Source organism: Diadema antillarum, unplaced genomic scaffold, assembly GCF_040938485.1.
Source record: "Diadema antillarum isolate AM-2024a unplaced genomic scaffold, OU_Dant_1.0 seq00000403_RagTag, whole genome shotgun sequence".
Taxonomy (NCBI): Eukaryota; Metazoa; Echinodermata; class Echinoidea; order Diadematoida; family Diadematidae; genus Diadema; species Diadema antillarum.
In genome coordinates this window covers 131,854-150,687 of record NW_027271393.1, presented here as the reverse complement: position 1 = coordinate 150,687, position 18,834 = coordinate 131,854, and the positions used below count along the sequence as shown (strand labels likewise).

Here is an 18,834-nt window from a genome sequence, read left to right as displayed (position 1 = left end):
ATTTGGCTCATTTGGCAGCATGTCTGCCTCCCAATAAAGATGATCAGGGTCCATCGATCTTCCGTGCTATGATATAGTGAATCACATGTACATGTATACAGCTTGTTGAAGAACATGATTGCAAGGGCAAAATTGATCATCACATTTATAACGTTCCACCTCCCAACAGTGCTGAATGGGGAGGGCTCTTCGGGAATAAAAATTGTGCACTATGATCGAAATTATCCTACAGTTCTAATCTCAAAATATTCCAAAACAACTTGTCATCCTGGCAAATCTTGGTAGACCCTTTCAATGTATTGCAAGCAAATTCTAGATAGTGGAAGATGAATTTTGAGCCCTCCTTTAATAGCACTACACTGTCTGTTTTGGCTTTAAACAACAGATTTAAGAATATTATGTCTTCCTCACTTTGAATATGAATATCCTCTACATAATCCTAGAGTGCTTTTTTATTTCATTTTCCTTTCTGTGTGATTACAGAGGTTCAGGTTTTGTGGAGACTTGGATTGTCCAGACTGGGTCCTCGCTGAAATCAGCATTCTCAGTAAAATAGTATGTTTTACTTCCAAGCACATTCGTCTTTGCTGCTCTTTTCTAGAGGTGCAAGAAATGAGTAGTATTTGTATGCATGTGATGGCATCCAATGTCAGCACCTCTTCAGTGGTTGGCTGTTTGGCTCTTTTTAAGATGTCTTTATTGTAATTTCCTAATTACCTTACTGAAATTAATGAAAAGTGATGGAGCATATAACAATATTATTCAACACATGTGATGTGTACTGATCTGATCAAATTCATGGCCTGATCTTTTCTTTTTCCCTTTTGTAGTATCTTTTGGCCTATCTCCCTGTCCGTGGTAGCCATCTACATGTGCACTATTTTGTCAGTGTAACTATATTAGTCTCTCTGTTAGATAATTTGTACTACTTCTCCTGTTTCTGCTCTCTCTTCTGAGTAAGTCACCTAAATTTTATAGTTTCAAGTTTGAAACTGAAAAGTAGCATGTTTTTCAGCATTCAGAGATATAGATTATCGCAATTCTCTTTAATCCATCCACAACTTTTGCAGTGTGATGAATTGTAATTCTCACAAACATCAATTGAAAAGAAAGAAAGTGAAGGTAAAATCCTGTCTGATAAAATATTCAACTTTCATTTGGTTGAAATTCCAGAAAAAAAAGAAATAGTCAATGAAAGGTCAAATAGGTAAACAGGTAAACCGCAAGTAAACTGACATGATCCCATATAACACTGACTATTTTTGCACAATAAGCAAGCTAGAATTGAAACATTTTCTCATCATTTTGTTTTTTTGTATTGATTTGTACTTCATTTCTGCAGACTTCAATAAAGATGAAACAACTTTGTGGCCAAGTCATAAAGGACTTATTGGGAGAGCAAATTGATGTAAGTGATGAGAAATGAAGTGCTGTGTTGCCATGCCAGTATACAATACAATCCCAAGTGCTCTTCTGGGACAAGTTGGGATTAAGACTAGCACCCAATATGATTTGCTGTTCCGATTAATAGAGGCAAGAGTTCAGTTTCCCATGTACTACTCAAAGTTAAAAAATGGGCATACATATCACCCCATACATACACAAATAATGTTTAGTCTGGCCATAAGTCATGTGCTGCCGTTCAGCATTCTATGTAGTTCTATAACAAGTAAGATGTAGGGAATACCCATGGCTTCAATTTGGGCTTATTTATTGGGTTTGTGCCATTAGCAGGATAAGAATTTCAATTTGTATATGACAACTTTATGAAAGTGTGTCCCAAATCAGTTCCTCCACTTCTTTAAGTATTGACAATAACAGGCTTCTGATATGACCTCTTCATGATTGTCCCAATAAAGCCATGTTCCCATTTATACAATGTTGGCCGTATATTTTGGTTCAACTTAAAGAGACTGTTTGAACTACTTCTGTTCTTTACAGTAACTCCGCCGTCCGTCCCCATGAATCTGTTAGTTGATATTCATATATTTGAAGTAAATCATACAGTTTCAGAAAGTGTGCACATTATTTTGGTATACAAATGTAACATGTGAAATATGGCATAAATGTACTTAGATGCCTCAGATGATAATTCATCAAAACTAGCAGATAAATTGCTAACAGTGCCCATGATAGTAGTAATTTATATTATGGTAATGCTGTCTGATTTGATGTTCAAATGTACACTGTAAGTATCTTCCATATAAATCAGAAGGAATGGGGGGATACTTATATCATCTGGATTTTGCATCTAAGATTATCTCTTGCAAAATTGTTCAACAAAGGATTTCCTGTAAATATCTAACATACATGAATATTTCAGATGTTTTAGTTGCGATTAACCTTTCAATTTAAAAACAACAAAACATTGTTTTTAGAAGTCAAAAGAATTGACAAATACAGCATATATGGAATTCTTATAAAACATGTGCTATACAACATAAGTAATATCACCTGCATAAAATGTTTGATGCTTAAGTTCTGGTCATGGAGTTAGAATGATTATTACAGCCATAAAGCTTAAAGGGAGCTGTGGTTAGAAAGAAGTATTGACAATTTTCAAACTATATGAGTGTGAGTTTGAATGCAATGCAAAATGTGGAAATTTTTAACAGTTCAAATATTTGGATTTTTCTAAATGTGTAGAGTGTGGTAAAGTTTCCGTTCAATTATGCATGCCTTTTTGTGACATGATCAGTATAAGTTACTTAAACATACTCTGATTCAATTATTGGCTTTCTTCACAGTATGAAAAAGTTTACAAGTTGACAGCTGATGCCAAATATGGTGAGAAGCATTAATTTCCAGTGTTTTACCAGTACTTTGATCATCTGCATTTGTCATATAATGTTGTATTTTAAACTCTTAATGATGTTAACATATGAGAATGTTGATAGCATTATTTCTGCCCCATTAATCAACACTTTTGATGAATATTAACTTTTTGAGCTCCAAGTGTTCCCCACTGAATAATCCTGTTTGTTATTTTAGTATTTTGTAGTTTGGATTTTAGAATATCAAAGGTTTGGAACGTTTACTGTTGCAGGAATGGCATCTTTTGTAATGGGAATCAACACTAATTGCTATCAAAAAACAAAAAAAAGAATACCTTGCTCACTCATCCCCCCCCCCCCCCCCAGAAAAAAAAAAACACGCAGGAAAAACCAGAAAGTACAAACAAAAATAATGATTTGAATAGAATGAATAAATACTGCTTTTGGTTTCTATCATAATGCTGAATCTTCTACCAGTTGTTCAATGGATGTGCATTAAATGAGAATATTCCCAGGATATTATTTTGTCTATAATCTGTATATCATCAGCTTCTCTAATGGGCCTTGATCGTGATATATCATTTAGAATTCTAACTAGAATTCTAGAATATGGTGAGAAGCATTAATTTCCAGTGTTTTACCAGTACTTTGATCATCTGCATTTGTCATATAATGTTGTATTTTAAACTCTTAATGATGTTAACATATGAGAATGTTGATAGCATTATTTCTGCCCCATTAATCAACACTTTTGATGAATATTAACTTTTTGAGCTCCAAGTGTTCCCCACTGAATAATCCTGTTTGTTATTTTAGTATTTTGTAGTTTGGATTTTAGAATATCAAAGGTTTGGAACATTTACTGTTGCAGGAATGGCATCTTTTGTAATGGGAATCAACACTAATTGCTATCAAAAAACAAAAAAAAAGAATACCTTGCTCACTCATCCCCCCCCCCCAGAAAAAAAAAAACACACAGGAAAAACCAGAAAGTACAAACAAAAATAATGATTTGAATAGAATGAATAAATACTGCTTTAGGTTTCTATCATAATGCTGAATCTTCTACCAGTTGTTCAATGGATGTGCATTAAATGAGAATATTCCCAGGATATTATTTTGTCTATAATCTGTATATCATCAGCTTCTCTAATGGGCCTTGATCGTGATATATCATTTAGAATTCTAACAGAAAGGAATGCAAAGCAAATCAACTTTGGTGTTCATGCCGTCATTCTAAATCACATTATATGAATGCATATATGCGGAACGGTATTTTAGAGTCCATTCATAAGGGAATCCAAGGACAATATATATACTTAAAGATATACTAATCTTTGTTTTACTAACATTTACTTTTTCTTTTTCCACCCCCCCCCCCCGTCTTTTCTTGCAGCAAGACATTCTTGATTGTAAAATCAGCTCCAATGTTTCACCGTATACACATATATATATTTTAATATTATGAACATACCCATAATCTTGTTTGTGGTGTTCCTATTGTGCATCTGCAGAGCCAGGGGATGTGAAGGCCAGTATTGCTGCCTTGACGTTCATCTTGACCAGTGCAGCCAAGTACAACGTAGATGGGGAATCTTTGTCCAATGAACTGCAACAGCTGGGTCTTCCCAAAGGTATAGTACACAGTGCAGCATTTAAGGCATGATGCATGGTTTGCATACAGGACATACACTGTGCAAAATCATAGAAGTGATAATGCTGCTGTAGTTCCAGCCAAAATTATGATGATAGAATAATAAGTGATGATATAGAAGGAGTAGTATGAAAATGATGCCAATGACAATGGGAGGTGTGTAGGAGAATACCAGCATATTTCATCGGAGCTAAGACTGCACACCATGAGTCAGAAATACATTCTTTGAGGTCTGTGTCTGGTGCACATTCCATGATGGTTTGTGAAAGATATGCCAGTTTTATGATCATTTGGTATGCTGCATTGTTTTGCAAAAAAGAGAAAGAAATAATCATAATAGATAAAAATAAAGAGTAGGCACAGCAGGATATGTTCAACATTGTGACACAGTTCTTGTAAACCAGAAAATTTCCTGGCATGTTGATGATGAACTCACATGATAGTAAATCACATACTTGCTGAAGTTTTTGAATTGATACAGTGTGCATGGAAGGAAGGTCATGAGCCGAAGTGGTGGATTTGGGTATGACAGTCATGATGAGATGTGATATTAAGATTGATGAATTCTAATTCTGTTTATTATGCAGAGCATTCTACTGCCCTCAGCAGGTCCTATGGTGACAAGAGGGACAAGATGCAGGAGCGACTGAGGTCACAGAGCCTCAGATGTAAGTCATAGTCAACCCTTTGTTAGCAGGGGGATATCATGTAGTGGGAGACTGGCCCGGCTCGAGACTGGCCCGGCTCACATATATTTGAGAAATCCTGTAACAAATTCTCGGTATTGCCAGTGCGCAGAAAACATCTGCGCACGCTGAGGAGCCCTGTCACAGATGGAGTGTGCCTGGGTGCCATTGTTCGCTTCCTGTTGTCTCGCGCAAGTCGCAGTTCCCATACGATTCAATGGAGTTATTTGTATGCTTTTCCATTATTACCCCTTTTTTCTTGGCTATAATTCAGCATAAAAGAGTTGAAAGTTTCTAAATTTTGCTGATTTGTGGTCACTAGAGTCATGGTTAACTACTGCAAGGCTTCAATGTGCTTGTCACATGATATAAAGCGACGAAATCTTCAACCAAAAGTACCCCTGGATAAAGCAGAGCGTGGTCTGAGTGCATTTGCAGGCAAAACCGGGGCAAGTTTGTCCCCTGAGCTATCCCATGACGCATCTAAAACGCTCTCTGTGGATGGCACTTAGGTATTGGCGATACCGAGAATTGCTTTATCACTTATCTCTATGTAAGTACATGTACACACACAGCCAAAGAATCTTGTCTGGAGTTTACTGTCACCAGTGAGCATGTGCTTTGAGGCATATATTAGCTGAAGGGCGCTATTCATGGTTTTCAAATCTACCCCTGTGGGTAGTGAATTAAGATAGATTTCTATTAAGATGGATTCAATCCAGCCAGCCATGAATCCCCATGCTTTTAGATCTTTATGTGCCTGGGCATTTAACTGTTTCTTGCCATGCTTTTTCACCTGTCGTCCATGAATTTCCCCAAATTTGACCCAAGTAAAAGTAAGCAAGCGCACACCAGAGCAGCAAATGCGCCTCAGTCCAACAGAAAGGCCAAGGTGACACAATAGGTATTTAGGGCATTAGGTAGTCTTATTCATTGGCAGTTAATTTACAGACATCTGCGCTGGTCATTAAAGAAAGCACTCCAGCAGATCAAGATGCCAATCAGAGAATAAGATATAGTAAGGGTTAACCAGCCATGTCCTGAAAACCACATTTCTACGGTTAGGTTCCGTATCCCATAATAGGTATCCATATTCATTGATAGTGTTCCATAGGATGGAATAAATACTTCTCTTTCATTTGAGCCCTATTTTGTTCATAATACTGTTGTTCATTTTGGTCACAAAACTATAGAATGCTTCTTTATTGCTGCATTTATGACAGACCCTTAAATCAGCAACCCATTCTTCAAGATTGAAGTTCATGTTTATGTTTCAAATTGGCAAATTTGTAGATTTTTTCCCCCTGATTTTGTTTAGATTTAATTAATTAAACCAGTTCCAACTAATCTTCCTTGAATATAGGATATGCTGAAAAAAAGTGTTGTCAGTTTAGAAAGGACAGGATGGTATTATCTACAGGAAAATTACTGCTGGACTTCAGAAGGGTGACAGCAGTGTTTCTCAGTATCACTAAATTAATTTTTATATTTTGAATTACATTACTCAGAACTATTCAAAATAAGCCACATTCAATTCAACTATGCTTTAGCAATCATAGGGCCACTTCAAACATTAAGTGTGTACTAGGCAACTGATGTTTATGTCATTATATATATTTTATTAATATTTAGATTGTTGATTCTGTGAAGCCTGCATACATGCAGAATGTCTTGTGTCACTTTCGTCTATGAATTCTTAATACTACCGCTTAGCGATATTAGTGGTTTTGTGCTATACAAGGTGACTTGCTTGCACATCAGACTCACAACTTTTGAAAACAATTTAGCCCACCTTGTTTGAAAACACTGATGTCATATTCATCTGTGTTGTGTGAGATTAGGCTAAGAAAAATGTTATGGAGAGAAGTTGCTGTATGGGTGACTGACTTTTGAACAGACAAAGGTCTTGAGTGTGAATATGCCGCAAACCTTTGTCTGTAGACAAGATGTTTTTGCCCACGATGTCCCTACTCACCAAGGTGCAAAACTGGAGCAAAGTGTCTCTACTAAAGTTCTTGTAAAAGTTTACAGTAGAGCAATTAACATCATTTGATTGATGTATTTTGGGTGAGGTCAGGTTTAAATCCTTTAACTTTCATACAAAAACAATCAAATTATTCTGGTAGAAGAAAAATGATTCATCCATTGCATTTTCTAACCCAACAGTATCCAAGTTTGATTCCGTTGACTGGAGAGTGGACTACATTCTCGGCTCCAGTGAGATTCAGGCTATCAATGAGCCTAGTCTACAACTCAGACTGAAGCTGCGCAACCCAGACGCGGACACCGTGGATGTCACCTCCTTTTCAGTCTCGTCAGACAAGTTCCGGATTCTCATAAATGGTAGATATGTTTGTAAATTGTCATTCCTCCACTTTGAGACTGATTTGTTGTTTGTTTTCAGTCACAACACCTTCTTTGTTATCATTTTTAGTGATTCGCATTTTAGCAAACTTTAATCTCTTTGCCATAATAATATATTAAATATTAGGCATGTGCATAATGTACTATTATAATGACCCCTGACCTCCCCCCCCCCCCAAAAAAAAAACAACAACAAATGCATGCAAGTTTGATGTGTTGTGATGCTTATTGCATACTTTGAGGTGAGTGATTTGATTTGATATACATATAAACCCTTAGGCCCGAATTCATGAAGGTGGTACAATTGAAACCATGGTTTAAACCATGGACAAAGACCGTAGTTTTTTATGGGGCGCCAAGTGTCGCATGGCCCATTTCGTTACGAAAGCAGTCATTTCGTCGACGAAATGACCATTTCGTTACAAAATGTCAACATTTCGTCGACAAAATGACTGATTTCATAATGAAATAGGCCATGTGACACTTGGCGCCCCATAAAAAACTACAGTCTTTGTCCATGGTTTAAACCATGGTTTCAATTGTACCACCTTCGTGAATTCGGGCCATTGAAGACTAGACCCCCAGTATTCTCGGGCTAGGGTAAATGAGAAATGTCTGTTATATGAAAATCAGTATGTCTTCAATGGGTTAATGAATGAAGGGAAGTATAGTCACATTTTGAGAAAAGTCAGCTTGCTGTTTTGGCAACACAAAGACTTCAAGGCATGATAACACGTATGGATGGAGTTTGTGAAGTTTGCTACAAAGTTCAAAAACCTTCCACAAAAATTCTGCAAGAATTAAAGTCAATTGATTGTGTGTATCAGATGACATGTTGTATGTCACCTCTAGCAAATTCCTGCTTTGACAGTGAATCACATAACACATGACTACCTGTAATGTCTATTGATGTGTTTAAGGCACCTTTGTGTCGCCTGAAAGCAACAACAAAATGAACAATGATTTCACCTTAAGCATTCTCCTTGGTTGACAGTGAACGATAAAAGTACCTAGTTTCCTAGGATATCTATTCAGTGCTTTACCCAAATCCAGCCATGGTGATGCCCTTCCAAAGAACGGTGCAAGGAATTGAAGGATCAATTTGAACTCAGTTAGTGGGTGTCTTGAACTACAGTTGTATGAAAGAGAATCCATTTACAGTGAAGGTAATTGGCACCCCACATTGACCATATACATTGTTGTTCTCTTGTTAATTTGTGCATGGATGAAACTGTTGAGATATGCATGATTTATTGAGCGTACCATCATTTTTAAACTTCATTTTCTGTTTGTTTTATGTGTATTTTCTGTGTCCTGTAGAGCTGAGGCAGACTCTGACACTGATGGAGGGACTGTCATGAGAAGAATACATGGAGGATTATTGAGATATATTTTTATGCAGACTAATCATTTTACTTCACGATGCATTTGAAATACAGTCAAATCTATGGTAGTGGCTACCTGCTATACACAACCACTAGAAACTCCCACAGACGACCGTGCATACAGCCACACAACCGACCAATTTGTTTACCAAGACTTGTGTTTCACTTTGTAGAGTGGTGGCAGACTCCATGTTGAGTTTTGTCTGCTGAGGTATAGTTACTATTCTTTTGACAAGGGTTTGTGCATATCATGCGTAATGGCCTTTATTGGGGCACACCAAATTGTTACTGAGAGTAAAAGAAAGTAACAATGGTAAACATCCACCCAACAGTAACCATTTTCCACACTTATGTGGTAACATCTTACAACTGTTTGCATTATATTGCATCTGAAAGACTTGCCTGAGTCATGTATTTGATAGAATCAGTGTAGTGATAACATAAAATCTGTCCCCAATATGTTGATAGTGGCCACCTGTGTATGAAGGTCTTTTTTGTGTGTGTGCTTCAGTTGAATAATGGCTATGTATAGGTTTGATTGTACTTAAGTAAAACACATGTATCATGAGTTGAAATTTCATTCTATGACCTAGGAAGAGGTGTGACTTGTCATTTCATGCCATTTCAGTGATGCATTGATTCTTTTTGTGTCAGCTACTGGTATCATGGGTGAGGCATCCTGGTGAAGAGTGCTCACAATCTTGTCCTGCTGAGATGAATAAAACAATGTTAAGGAATTTCAATTCTCCCTGTAGCATATAACTGTAAAAACTCAAAAAGCAGGGGTGCTATTCAATCATCTGTAACAGTGTGTCAACAATGCTGTGCCAGTGCACAGATGCCAGTGCACAGAGCGAGCTTTATTTGACCGCACACAAAAACATGGAGCACTATTTCTACCTCCAAACTACCACAGTTTTGTCAATTTTCTCAGCAGTTGTTACAATTGTTTTGAAGTGACAGTGTTTAGTCATGATAACAAGGGAAAAATTAGATGCGATTACCGCATATATTCTCTGTGTGTATGTGACCCCACTTGACCTCCGTGTGTTGCATGTGGGTGCATAAAATCACCACATTCATTTGCTGTATGTAGGATATGGCCAGCGTACAAACCCGACCCCTAGTGATGAAATGTTTACATTTTTACGCATTGGGGAGCATTCAAACCCTTTCCTTGATTTGTGCAGCAAATGGCAGGATGTGAGGTTGAATTGTGTTAAAATCTACCAATGGGTACTTCCTCATTAAATCAAACACATACATTGCACTGCTGTCACTTGGGACAAAATATTTCAACATAGAGATAGCACTGTCTGGCTTGTGTTAAAAGACTGATTTTTTTTTACCAGTCTGACCATTTGCGATCTATTTACATTAAAAGTAACACTTAGAACAGTGTTTCACATACTGTATTTATATAATGCTAATGTCCAAGCTTTGACATACTGTCGCCTGCATGGCAGATGGGTCCAAGCACAAAATGTCACCCCCAAATCAAATTTCTGTTTGTGACATAATTTGACAGAGTCTTGAATACTCTTTCATAGAATATGATGTCATCATCATTTTTTGTTGTTTTTTGAGCCTCCAAGCCTTAGGGCCCTTCTGCCATGCAGGTGACAATTGCATCAACCTGTGGGAATTCATCTTCCCAAATACATTTAGTAGTTTATGGCTGCCTGTTGGCCCATTATGAAAGTCCACAGTGCTGTTATTATGCCAGAGTGCCTTGCGCGAGATTGAAAATAATTCATCCAGCATTAAATTGAAATCCATTGCTGTGGTCAAGGTTCAGTGAGATTGTAGGTAGGTACCACCTAATGAGACTGTGAAGAAATTGTAGTAAATCCACTAGTGATCATTTCTATACATCTATATGACTATATTTTGCTATAATTTATCATAGTTGAAGATCTGATGTCTGTTCTCACACTTTATGACGTAAAGATATGTGTTGTACTGTACATGATATTTCCTACTTGGGTTTAACACGTAGAGATATGTCAATTTGATCCTCAATGTTACTGTAGAGTTTACCATGCAAATGTTAGTGTTACTTTTGTACATGACTACAAAGAATTGCATTTTTAAATGTATGACATGGATTATGTTTCTTCAATACAATTCTGTGAGTTTAAGTAAAGTTTCAGTGTGAAATAATTGGTAAAGTGTGAAAATTTATATAGTGATGAAATTTTTAGTGACAATTCATTCAGCTACAGCTTATACATGTAGTACGTGAACTTATTCAGTTAACAGGCAAGTGTTCATAATAGTGACCCATACAGCAGGACAGGGTGTGCCACAAATTATAACAAAGGAGCATCTCATATCAGTCATACATGTATATAAACACTCCTGAAGTACAATTAATCTTGACTACTATGATATATAGATTTATTGTAATATTGTTGTTAGCTGTTTTCATCACCAGTCGAATCTTCATGTTTAATAGAAATGTAAGTCTTTGTACATTCCATGGAAGTTCACAGTTCAAACAAGAATTCTTCCAAAAGAGGGAGTCACTTTAATGGAAATGAGTGAAGCAAAGAGGTAGATAAGGGAAAACTTCAAGCAAACACTTAGAAAGTCTATTGGCAATGTCTAAATGATGATTAAAAATTTCCATCAGACTTTTTTGTCAAGGAACTAAGATGCTACTTGGTACTTACGTAGTATGTATATTACATTGTATATATATATATGCTGAAAGATTTCATGTTTTGATTACATGATGTTTTGAGAGCCTAAACTTTCTAGCGATTAATTGTCTATGAATGCCAAAATTTAGACTACCCTGCTACTTATGTTTCACAGATTCACTTGGAAGATTCATCTGCTTTGAGTAAATTCTCTATTAATGTTGAAAAAAGAAAAGAAAATGAAAGACATGTTGTTCATAGTATACTTGCAATAAAGTTACAGCTTATATACCCATGAAATTATTTCAGTATCGTATTGATTTGCAACCCCTCCACTGGAATTTCAAAAAGACTATTACCCCTGGGCCATGTCAGTTTATAGGGACTTGCCAGTGCATTCCCTTGAGGTGACATAATTTACCGCAGATGAGTGCTTGTTGCCTCCCCCCTGAGGTGCTGATCTGCACCATTATGACTGGAGATCAGTGTTTGCCATTCCCCCTTGCCCTTGGTATTAACTCTTTATGTCTGATTAGACGAGTGTCGTTAATATCAAGCCATGTATAACAGCTGTGTCCCCACACATGAGGAAGAAGCCATTGTCAAAGATGAGGCGATGGGGCCAGTGGTGATGTTATTATTTTTTTTTTTCCATATCTACAGTTCTTTACGAGATTTTTCTTTTCTACAAAATTTTGCAGGAATCATTCTCAGAAACAAGGGATCCTAAGTACATGTAGTTCAAATAGTACAGTACCAAAGGGACCACCACTGTGTGTCAAACAGTGAATTTCAAGCATCATATTAACCAGACGAAGGAGTGAGACAAGTTGGGTATTTACATGTTCTACTTGGTAGCTATTTTGATATCAAGGGTAGGATGATATCAAACTGTAAGTTATTAAGCAATTACAGTTTGAGTGTCTTTGAAAAATGATTTCAAAATGCGTTACAGACTCTGGATACTTGTGAGACTGGTTGATTTCGGTTTTTATGCAAGAGACTAACTTATGTAACATGAATACTGTTGTGATCTGATCACTTTGCCATTAATACTTCTTGATTTTCTGCTTAGTAAGTTTCACTCCAGCATGCAAGAAAACACAAACCAACAAACAAGGTCACCTTGCTATCTGCCTCTTCTTCTTATTTCTGTAATGATATCAGATTTCATATTACTTTGTTGCATGCTACATGTTGACAGTAAGATATATAATATGTGTATAGCTCGAAGTATTGTTGAATATGTTTCAGCCATCTAGGCATGGAATCTAATGGGTGACGAAGCAGTGCATTTTTCCTTTTCGTGTTATTGTTATTAATGATAATAATAATAATAATAATAATAATAATAATAATAATCATAATAATCATAATCATAATCATAATCATAATCATAATCATAATCATGATCATAATCATAATCATAATCACAATAATAGTAATAATAATAATAATAATAATAATGATAATATTGTTGTATTTATCCACAGTGGCCTCTTGAGTGTTGCCACTGCTTTACCAGAGGGCCCTGCCATTATTATTACCCCCAACGGTGCTAGGAACCCATTTATAAACCTGGGTCGAGAGGGACATAGTGGATAAAAACATCTTGTCCAAGGACGTAAGCACTGGGCGGGAATTTAACTCGGGGTCCTACGATTAGGAGTCGAGAGTTTTATCCACTATGCCACAGCGCCCCACATATGCTATGCCTTGTTGTTATCGTTCAGCTGTTTTGTTTAATTGTGGTTATTGCTGTTGTTGTTATTAGTTTTGCTTTGTTTTGCTTTTACTTGCATTAAAGGGGCCGGAGTGGAGGGGGAATGGAAATGAAAATGCACGTTCGTTTGCTGACATCGCATTACCTACTTCGGCAATTATACGCATCACTCTGATTTATACGATGAAATTGTGTGAAAAAGTGAGCATGTTTGTGTGTGTGTGGGGGGGGGGGGGGAGATGGAAAAGTATTTTGTTTGAATGTGTGTGAGATTGTGTGTTCGTGTGTGTGTGTCCATGCACGCGCTTGAATTTTACTGAAACATGAGTTGACAATAAAAAAAAAACCAGGTGGTTTGTGCAAAATCTGTTCAATATAATTATGATCACAATGAATAATAATGATAACAATGATTACAGTGATGATAATAATGATAACGATAGTAATAATGATAAGAAGAAGAAGATGAAGGAAAAAATCATGGATAATATATCAAAAAATCTTGAATACTCAAATAATACAATATCTCTTTCACGGTAAATTTTCTAACTGGCATGGACAACGCGCAACACTCCCACCTGTACACAATACTGTCGAATGCAATATAAAGATTTGTCATAATTGTTCATGTATATTATAAGCCGTGCATTCTGAAGTTTGCAAACTTGCTTTCTTGAAGAGTCAACAGTTACGACCTGACAATAAAGTAGCATACAACAAAGTTTGCAACGTCATATTCCACATTGAAAATCAGTCACGGTTTATTTTCTTTCACTGCATTCAACATTTTAGTTCTGATATCAATGTATAGTTTACACCTCCATTGCATATTCTTCTCTTTGACCATAAAACGTAATAACGTTTGAAACGCGTGTATGATAGAGCCTTTCAGAAGCATTAACACTCCTCTATCGTCTGTAAAAGAAATACAACAAACGAAATAAGTGTGGGTCCACCATCATAAAGAATAAATTGATGAAACTTTGTTTTGTAGATAGGTCAGTGACTAGCTCTGTTTATTGTAAACAAAAATAGCAAGACAACCTTTATGATACAGCTCCCAACTAAATTATTGCTATTCATATGGATTGCAGCTTTTGACGAATCATGGCACAGAGACGATTAGCAAAGTGATGAGAAGCGGAATAGAGAGTTTTGATCTGTGATGTCATCGGAGAATGATGAGAATATCGTAGATTGAAAGGAAATCAAATGCAGAAGATTGCTGCATCTTATGTGGTATACAGAGGCCGAGAGCTGCTTTTGACGGTCAGGAAAATTTAATGACGGATACAATTTTGGGGAGACGTCGTGCGGAAAATATATATCCATGGCGAAAGGTCATCCACAATGCTGCCCTCGTGTGACGACAGATCAAAAGGCTGGAAAAAGAATATTTCATCAGCGATCATCGCCAACGGGTAGTGATGTCCAAGGCAGAAAAGAGAGAGGTATTGCAACTATCCTTTTAGACTTATACATTCTATAATCAGTGCAAACATTTCCAGTGTATTCGTGGTCAGATATGACATGTTAATATCAAAACCTAATCAGTCATAATATAATACAATCCACAATTATCTGCCTTTCTCCAGATGGAAACAATCCAAGGATATCTGAAAACTTTCTTTTAACCATTGGAATCGTATGATTTACGTTTATTTTCCCTTGGTGTAGATGTGTTGGGGGAGGAGGGGGGGGGGAGTGGGAGGAGGGGTTCAAAAGACAGAATTTCCAATGTAGCTACATACATGTATATTTATGATATGACCTGATTTTTCTATGATCGTTGATCATCAACAGTCCAACGTCCTTTGCTTGGCAGCCACGATAGCTCATCATTATCTTCAGAGAATGTTAAGTTGCAACTATAGTGCCTCTAACTGCCGCTTCGAGTGTACACCGTATTATCTTTCTACATGCGAAAAATAATTGTGCGCGTGGGTTACTGCTGTGAATACAGCGTGTAAAAATTATACGTATTTCCTGAGGTGATACTGCAGCATGCGCGACAGTGCCAAAGATAACTACGCAGCTAGATATTCGGCTTTGGGGTACACACTAAAAACCCCGCAAGCAAAACTCGTTAAAAAAAAAAAAAAGGTTCATTTCTTTCTTTTCTTTCCGGACTTCTTTCCCGACTTTGCAGATTTCTTCGACTTTCCAGATTTACTCGATCTGGATGACTTGGACGATCTTCCTCGGCCCTTCTTGTCCGCTGATGGCAGGTTTTTGGGCTCCACGTACTCCACACGAGGTCCCTGACATTTTTTCTGCATGCGCATCAAGAAAAGGAGTACAAAAAGCGGCATAAAATCACTGTACAGAACTTCCATGTATAGGATCAAAAGTTAATTTTGGTTGAAGTCGACTTCGTGAACAAGTTCTTATCATTATCATGAGGGAAATTTTGAGTTATGCATACTGTCCAACCGATAGCTATCACTGGCATAGTCAGTGAAAAGATTATCCAATACATGCTATAAAAAAACAATAAACTTCTCAAAGAAGCAAAATAACTATAGCAGGATCCACTGTGAAGTAGCAAAATTTGGCTCTTGTGTAGAATCAAAACAATATTGATGTGATCTCGAGTTACTCTCCATGGTACGTAATTATCATACGTATTTCTAATGATAGTGTGACGAAACCGCAAACGATCATGAATGAAGAAATGAATTCAGTCATGTACCACAAAAGTTCAAAATTTATATCATTCATGTAAAATTACAAGCTAATGGAATGCAGTTTAAGGGCACATGACTAGATTACCCTATAGAGCTGTCTAATAACATCGTCATGATGGTGTCACTGTTCTGCCACGGGGTCCATCCTATCTGACAAAATATGCTTTTCTTTCACCATTACACCGACTTCTCGAAAATTATTCTGGCTGTGCTCGAAGATGGCTTATGTGGCTGACTTGAGATGAGAAGTGAGAAATGACAAACAGCTAGGATTTCTCTCTAACTCACCTGGTTACAAGTGCGGCACCTCGCCGATTCCAGCATTATCCCAGTGAAGTCCCCCCTCATACAGGCCTTACAGTATCGTGTGCCGCACCATTTGCATTGGTAAGTCTGGATCAAAATCACGGATATGACATTACCATATCATAATATAGCACAAGGTGTAATATTGAGCATGAAATTACACTACATTACGTATAACACAAGCATGTAAATATAATGCATATTCACGTCTAAACACATGCTAACAGATAAGCCTAATGATATGACATGCACAAAGGAGATCCTGACATTGTTTCGCATTTTTAGTTTGTAGTTGATTTCGGAATATGCCTCTACCACTGAGCATTGAATAACGATATTCAAATTGCATTGACAGTTTGTTGTTGATTCATCAAGCTATTGCCACCGTATATGGCCTATCTCGTGATGTAGGACGTCGCCGCGAGTCTGCGACTCGAAAGACTAAAAAAATGGCTTTTTGCGCTCTCGCCAAAAAGGCGACTCATAGGGCAACTTCCGAGATTATCTCCAAACAATGTGACAAAGAAGTCGCGGGGACGTCTCCGCGACGTCTCTTATAGAGACCTTCTCAGTTGCGGAGACATCGGGAAACGTCTCCACATCGTCGCCGGTAAGTCGCCGCGGGTCTCCGCAAGGACAAATCTATAAGTCGCGGACAAGCTCCGTGAGTTGGCTGCAACTGAAGAGACGTCGCGGAGACGTTTCTGAGACCAGCTGGGTACTCGAAGTCTATTTAAAATCGCATATGCTCGATTCTCTCGCGACTGCCCTGAAATCCAGCTAGTCCCTATTAGGAGACGTGAGACGTCTCTGCGACCAGTGAGACTCGAATCGCCACCAGGTTGTAACCTATAGTCTCCAAGCCAATCGATCCTATTATACCCACTGTCAGAGGAAAAAAAGTGATGCAGTTACTAGCCCTGTATTCTCCAGATCATCAAAGTAGTCTTTTCTTCTTCTTCTTCTTCTTCTTCTTCTTCTTCTTCTTCTTTTAGGGATAAATGGAGTTGGGAGTTGCCCTACAAGCAAGAAAACATGCAAGTAATCATATTTGCTTTCAGACACAATTAAGTTTGTAATAGGGCGTTGGAAACATCCTTTAAAAAATGTAATTAATTTGGATGCCCATATAGAAATTAAAGCACAGAAAAGGGAGAATTACTTTCAGTAAATCGTGCAGGATAACGACAAGTTCATGACTAACCTTGCCGAAAAAAAAAATCAGTGATTTCACAGATCTCAATCTCAGCCTAGCCTAAAGATATCATTATGTTACCTGGAGAAAGAATACAAACTAAGTTATGCGTATTATATAGCATGACTTATGCAGGGAGATGCACCTCCCTGTGTATGCGTGCCAGACTCAGGCTGTTATGTTGCCGAGAAACGAGAAAAACGTGAAGATTGTTGCCCATGACTATCACTTAACGCGCTTATGGTTACTGAGGATAGCCAATCCGATCAGAAATAGAAGAGTTCCTTTTGTAATCTTGCTTTGTCGTGTATTAAGCTGCATTATCTCTCACAAGAATTGCCCTTTATATCCAGAGGAGCTGGCTTTTGGGGTGGTTTGAAGATTAACGGCTTCACAATAAACGACGTACAGCTGTTTTCCAAAACACGCGAATTGTTAGCTGGACAAAGGGAACTCATACAAAACTATACACAAATGTTTTAGGTCCAAAGTAAGATAGTCATCCTCTCTGAACGTTGTCTGCTTTTTGGGATGTGATCGCAACAAATTCAGAGCTTGAGAGGGGGAAATCGTCAACTTTATAGTTTCAGATGAAATCTGTCCTATTTATGCTTATAATAATGTAGTAGCGTTTGCAATTACTCATGTAAATTTTAATGCTACTGGTATTTTGAATTGTGTTGACAGTCCGGGAGGTTGTGTACTGCAGGTCTGATTCGTTTGGCACCAACATTCTGCACGATCGGGACCAATTCGGTTTGGTTACTATGCTGTTATGGTATAATTTCTAATTGGGGGGGGGGGGGGAGCTTCAAGTATGCCTAACCATTGAAAGTGCTTTTGTTCTTCTTTGGAAGCCAACCAGTTATGGCCGCCATATAAGTTACAGTGCTCTGAAGTCGGATTCATCTGTATGTATCTCCTTTATTTGAAAACCATGCAGATTACATATTCTATGTTGCAGTGCAACAGGGTGTCGCTATTGCAAGAAATATTATGAAAGCGAGAATATCAAAAGTCTATGGCCATATCAGCATTTTTCTTTTCTGTGAGGGGGTAGTGAAATGTCCGTAGTGATTATAATTTATTTTTCGTAAGTAAATCCCCTTCGTTGCCTAAATTCGCGTTAGGGACACAATGTATACTCACCGTGTCTACCGTTGGACAGCCCCATCGACACATATTGCATACAACGACTAAGAGGTATATTATCAAGTTTATCCTTTTCCAACACAGTCGTGCACTCAGATCACGTCGAGAAATGACATCAAGGTAGAGCAGTTGTTATAGAACCAGTTATTACAGTGCGGATGGGTCATTTCCAAAGTCACCCTGTTGTAACCGGTCGTATAATATGGCAATCCTTGTGCAGGATCTGGAAGAATTTAGCTTCACATCGCTGTGCGAGTCTGGTG

General features: G+C 37.6%; 2 protein-coding genes across 2 annotated transcripts; one reads left to right on the top strand and one right to left on the bottom strand.

Moving 5' to 3' along the window:
* Positions 1–488: 488 nt before the first annotated feature.
* LOC139732168 (COMM domain-containing protein 4-like) lies at positions 489–10,124 on the top strand. Its single transcript, XM_071643037.1, has 7 exons — positions 489–555; positions 1,343–1,408; positions 2,748–2,787; positions 4,289–4,408; positions 5,016–5,096; positions 7,281–7,457; positions 8,799–10,124. The coding sequence occupies exons 2-7, from the start codon at positions 1,355–1,357 to the stop codon at positions 8,837–8,839; spliced, it is 513 nt and encodes a 170-aa protein (XP_071499138.1). The 5' UTR covers positions 489–555; positions 1,343–1,354; the 3' UTR covers positions 8,840–10,124.
* A 5,148-nt stretch (positions 10,125–15,272) lies between these two features.
* On the bottom strand, positions 15,273–18,634 carry LOC139732166 (uncharacterized). The gene is made up of 3 exons (XM_071643036.1): positions 18,569–18,634; positions 16,207–16,311; positions 15,273–15,504 (listed from the first exon to the last, which is right to left on the bottom strand). Exons 1-3 carry the CDS (start codon positions 18,599–18,601, stop codon positions 15,337–15,339), a joined length of 306 nt encoding a protein of 101 aa, XP_071499137.1. The 5' UTR covers positions 18,602–18,634; the 3' UTR covers positions 15,273–15,336.
* Between the last annotated feature and the right edge of the window lie 200 nt (positions 18,635–18,834).

Coding starts and splice junctions, on each gene's coding strand:
- LOC139732166 (XM_071643036.1), bottom strand. CDS start 18,601: ATGTGTCGATGGGGCTGTCCAACGGTAGACACG. Junction 16,312..18,568: donor GCTGTCCAACGGTAGACACG/GTGAGTATACAT, acceptor ATTTTGATCCAG/ACTTACCAATGCAAATGGTG. Junction 15,505..16,206: donor GGTGCCGCACTTGTAACCAG/GTGAGTTAGAGA, acceptor ATGCGCATGCAG/AAAAAATGTCAGGGACCTCG.
- LOC139732168 (XM_071643037.1), top strand. CDS start 1,355: ATGAAACAACTTTGTGGCCAAGTCATAAAGGACTTATTGGGAGAGCAA. Junction 2,788..4,288: donor GACAGCTGATGCCAAATATG/GTGAGAAGCATT, acceptor GTGCATCTGCAG/AGCCAGGGGATGTGAAGGCC. Junction 4,409..5,015: donor ACAGCTGGGTCTTCCCAAAG/GTATAGTACACA, acceptor TTTATTATGCAG/AGCATTCTACTGCCCTCAGC.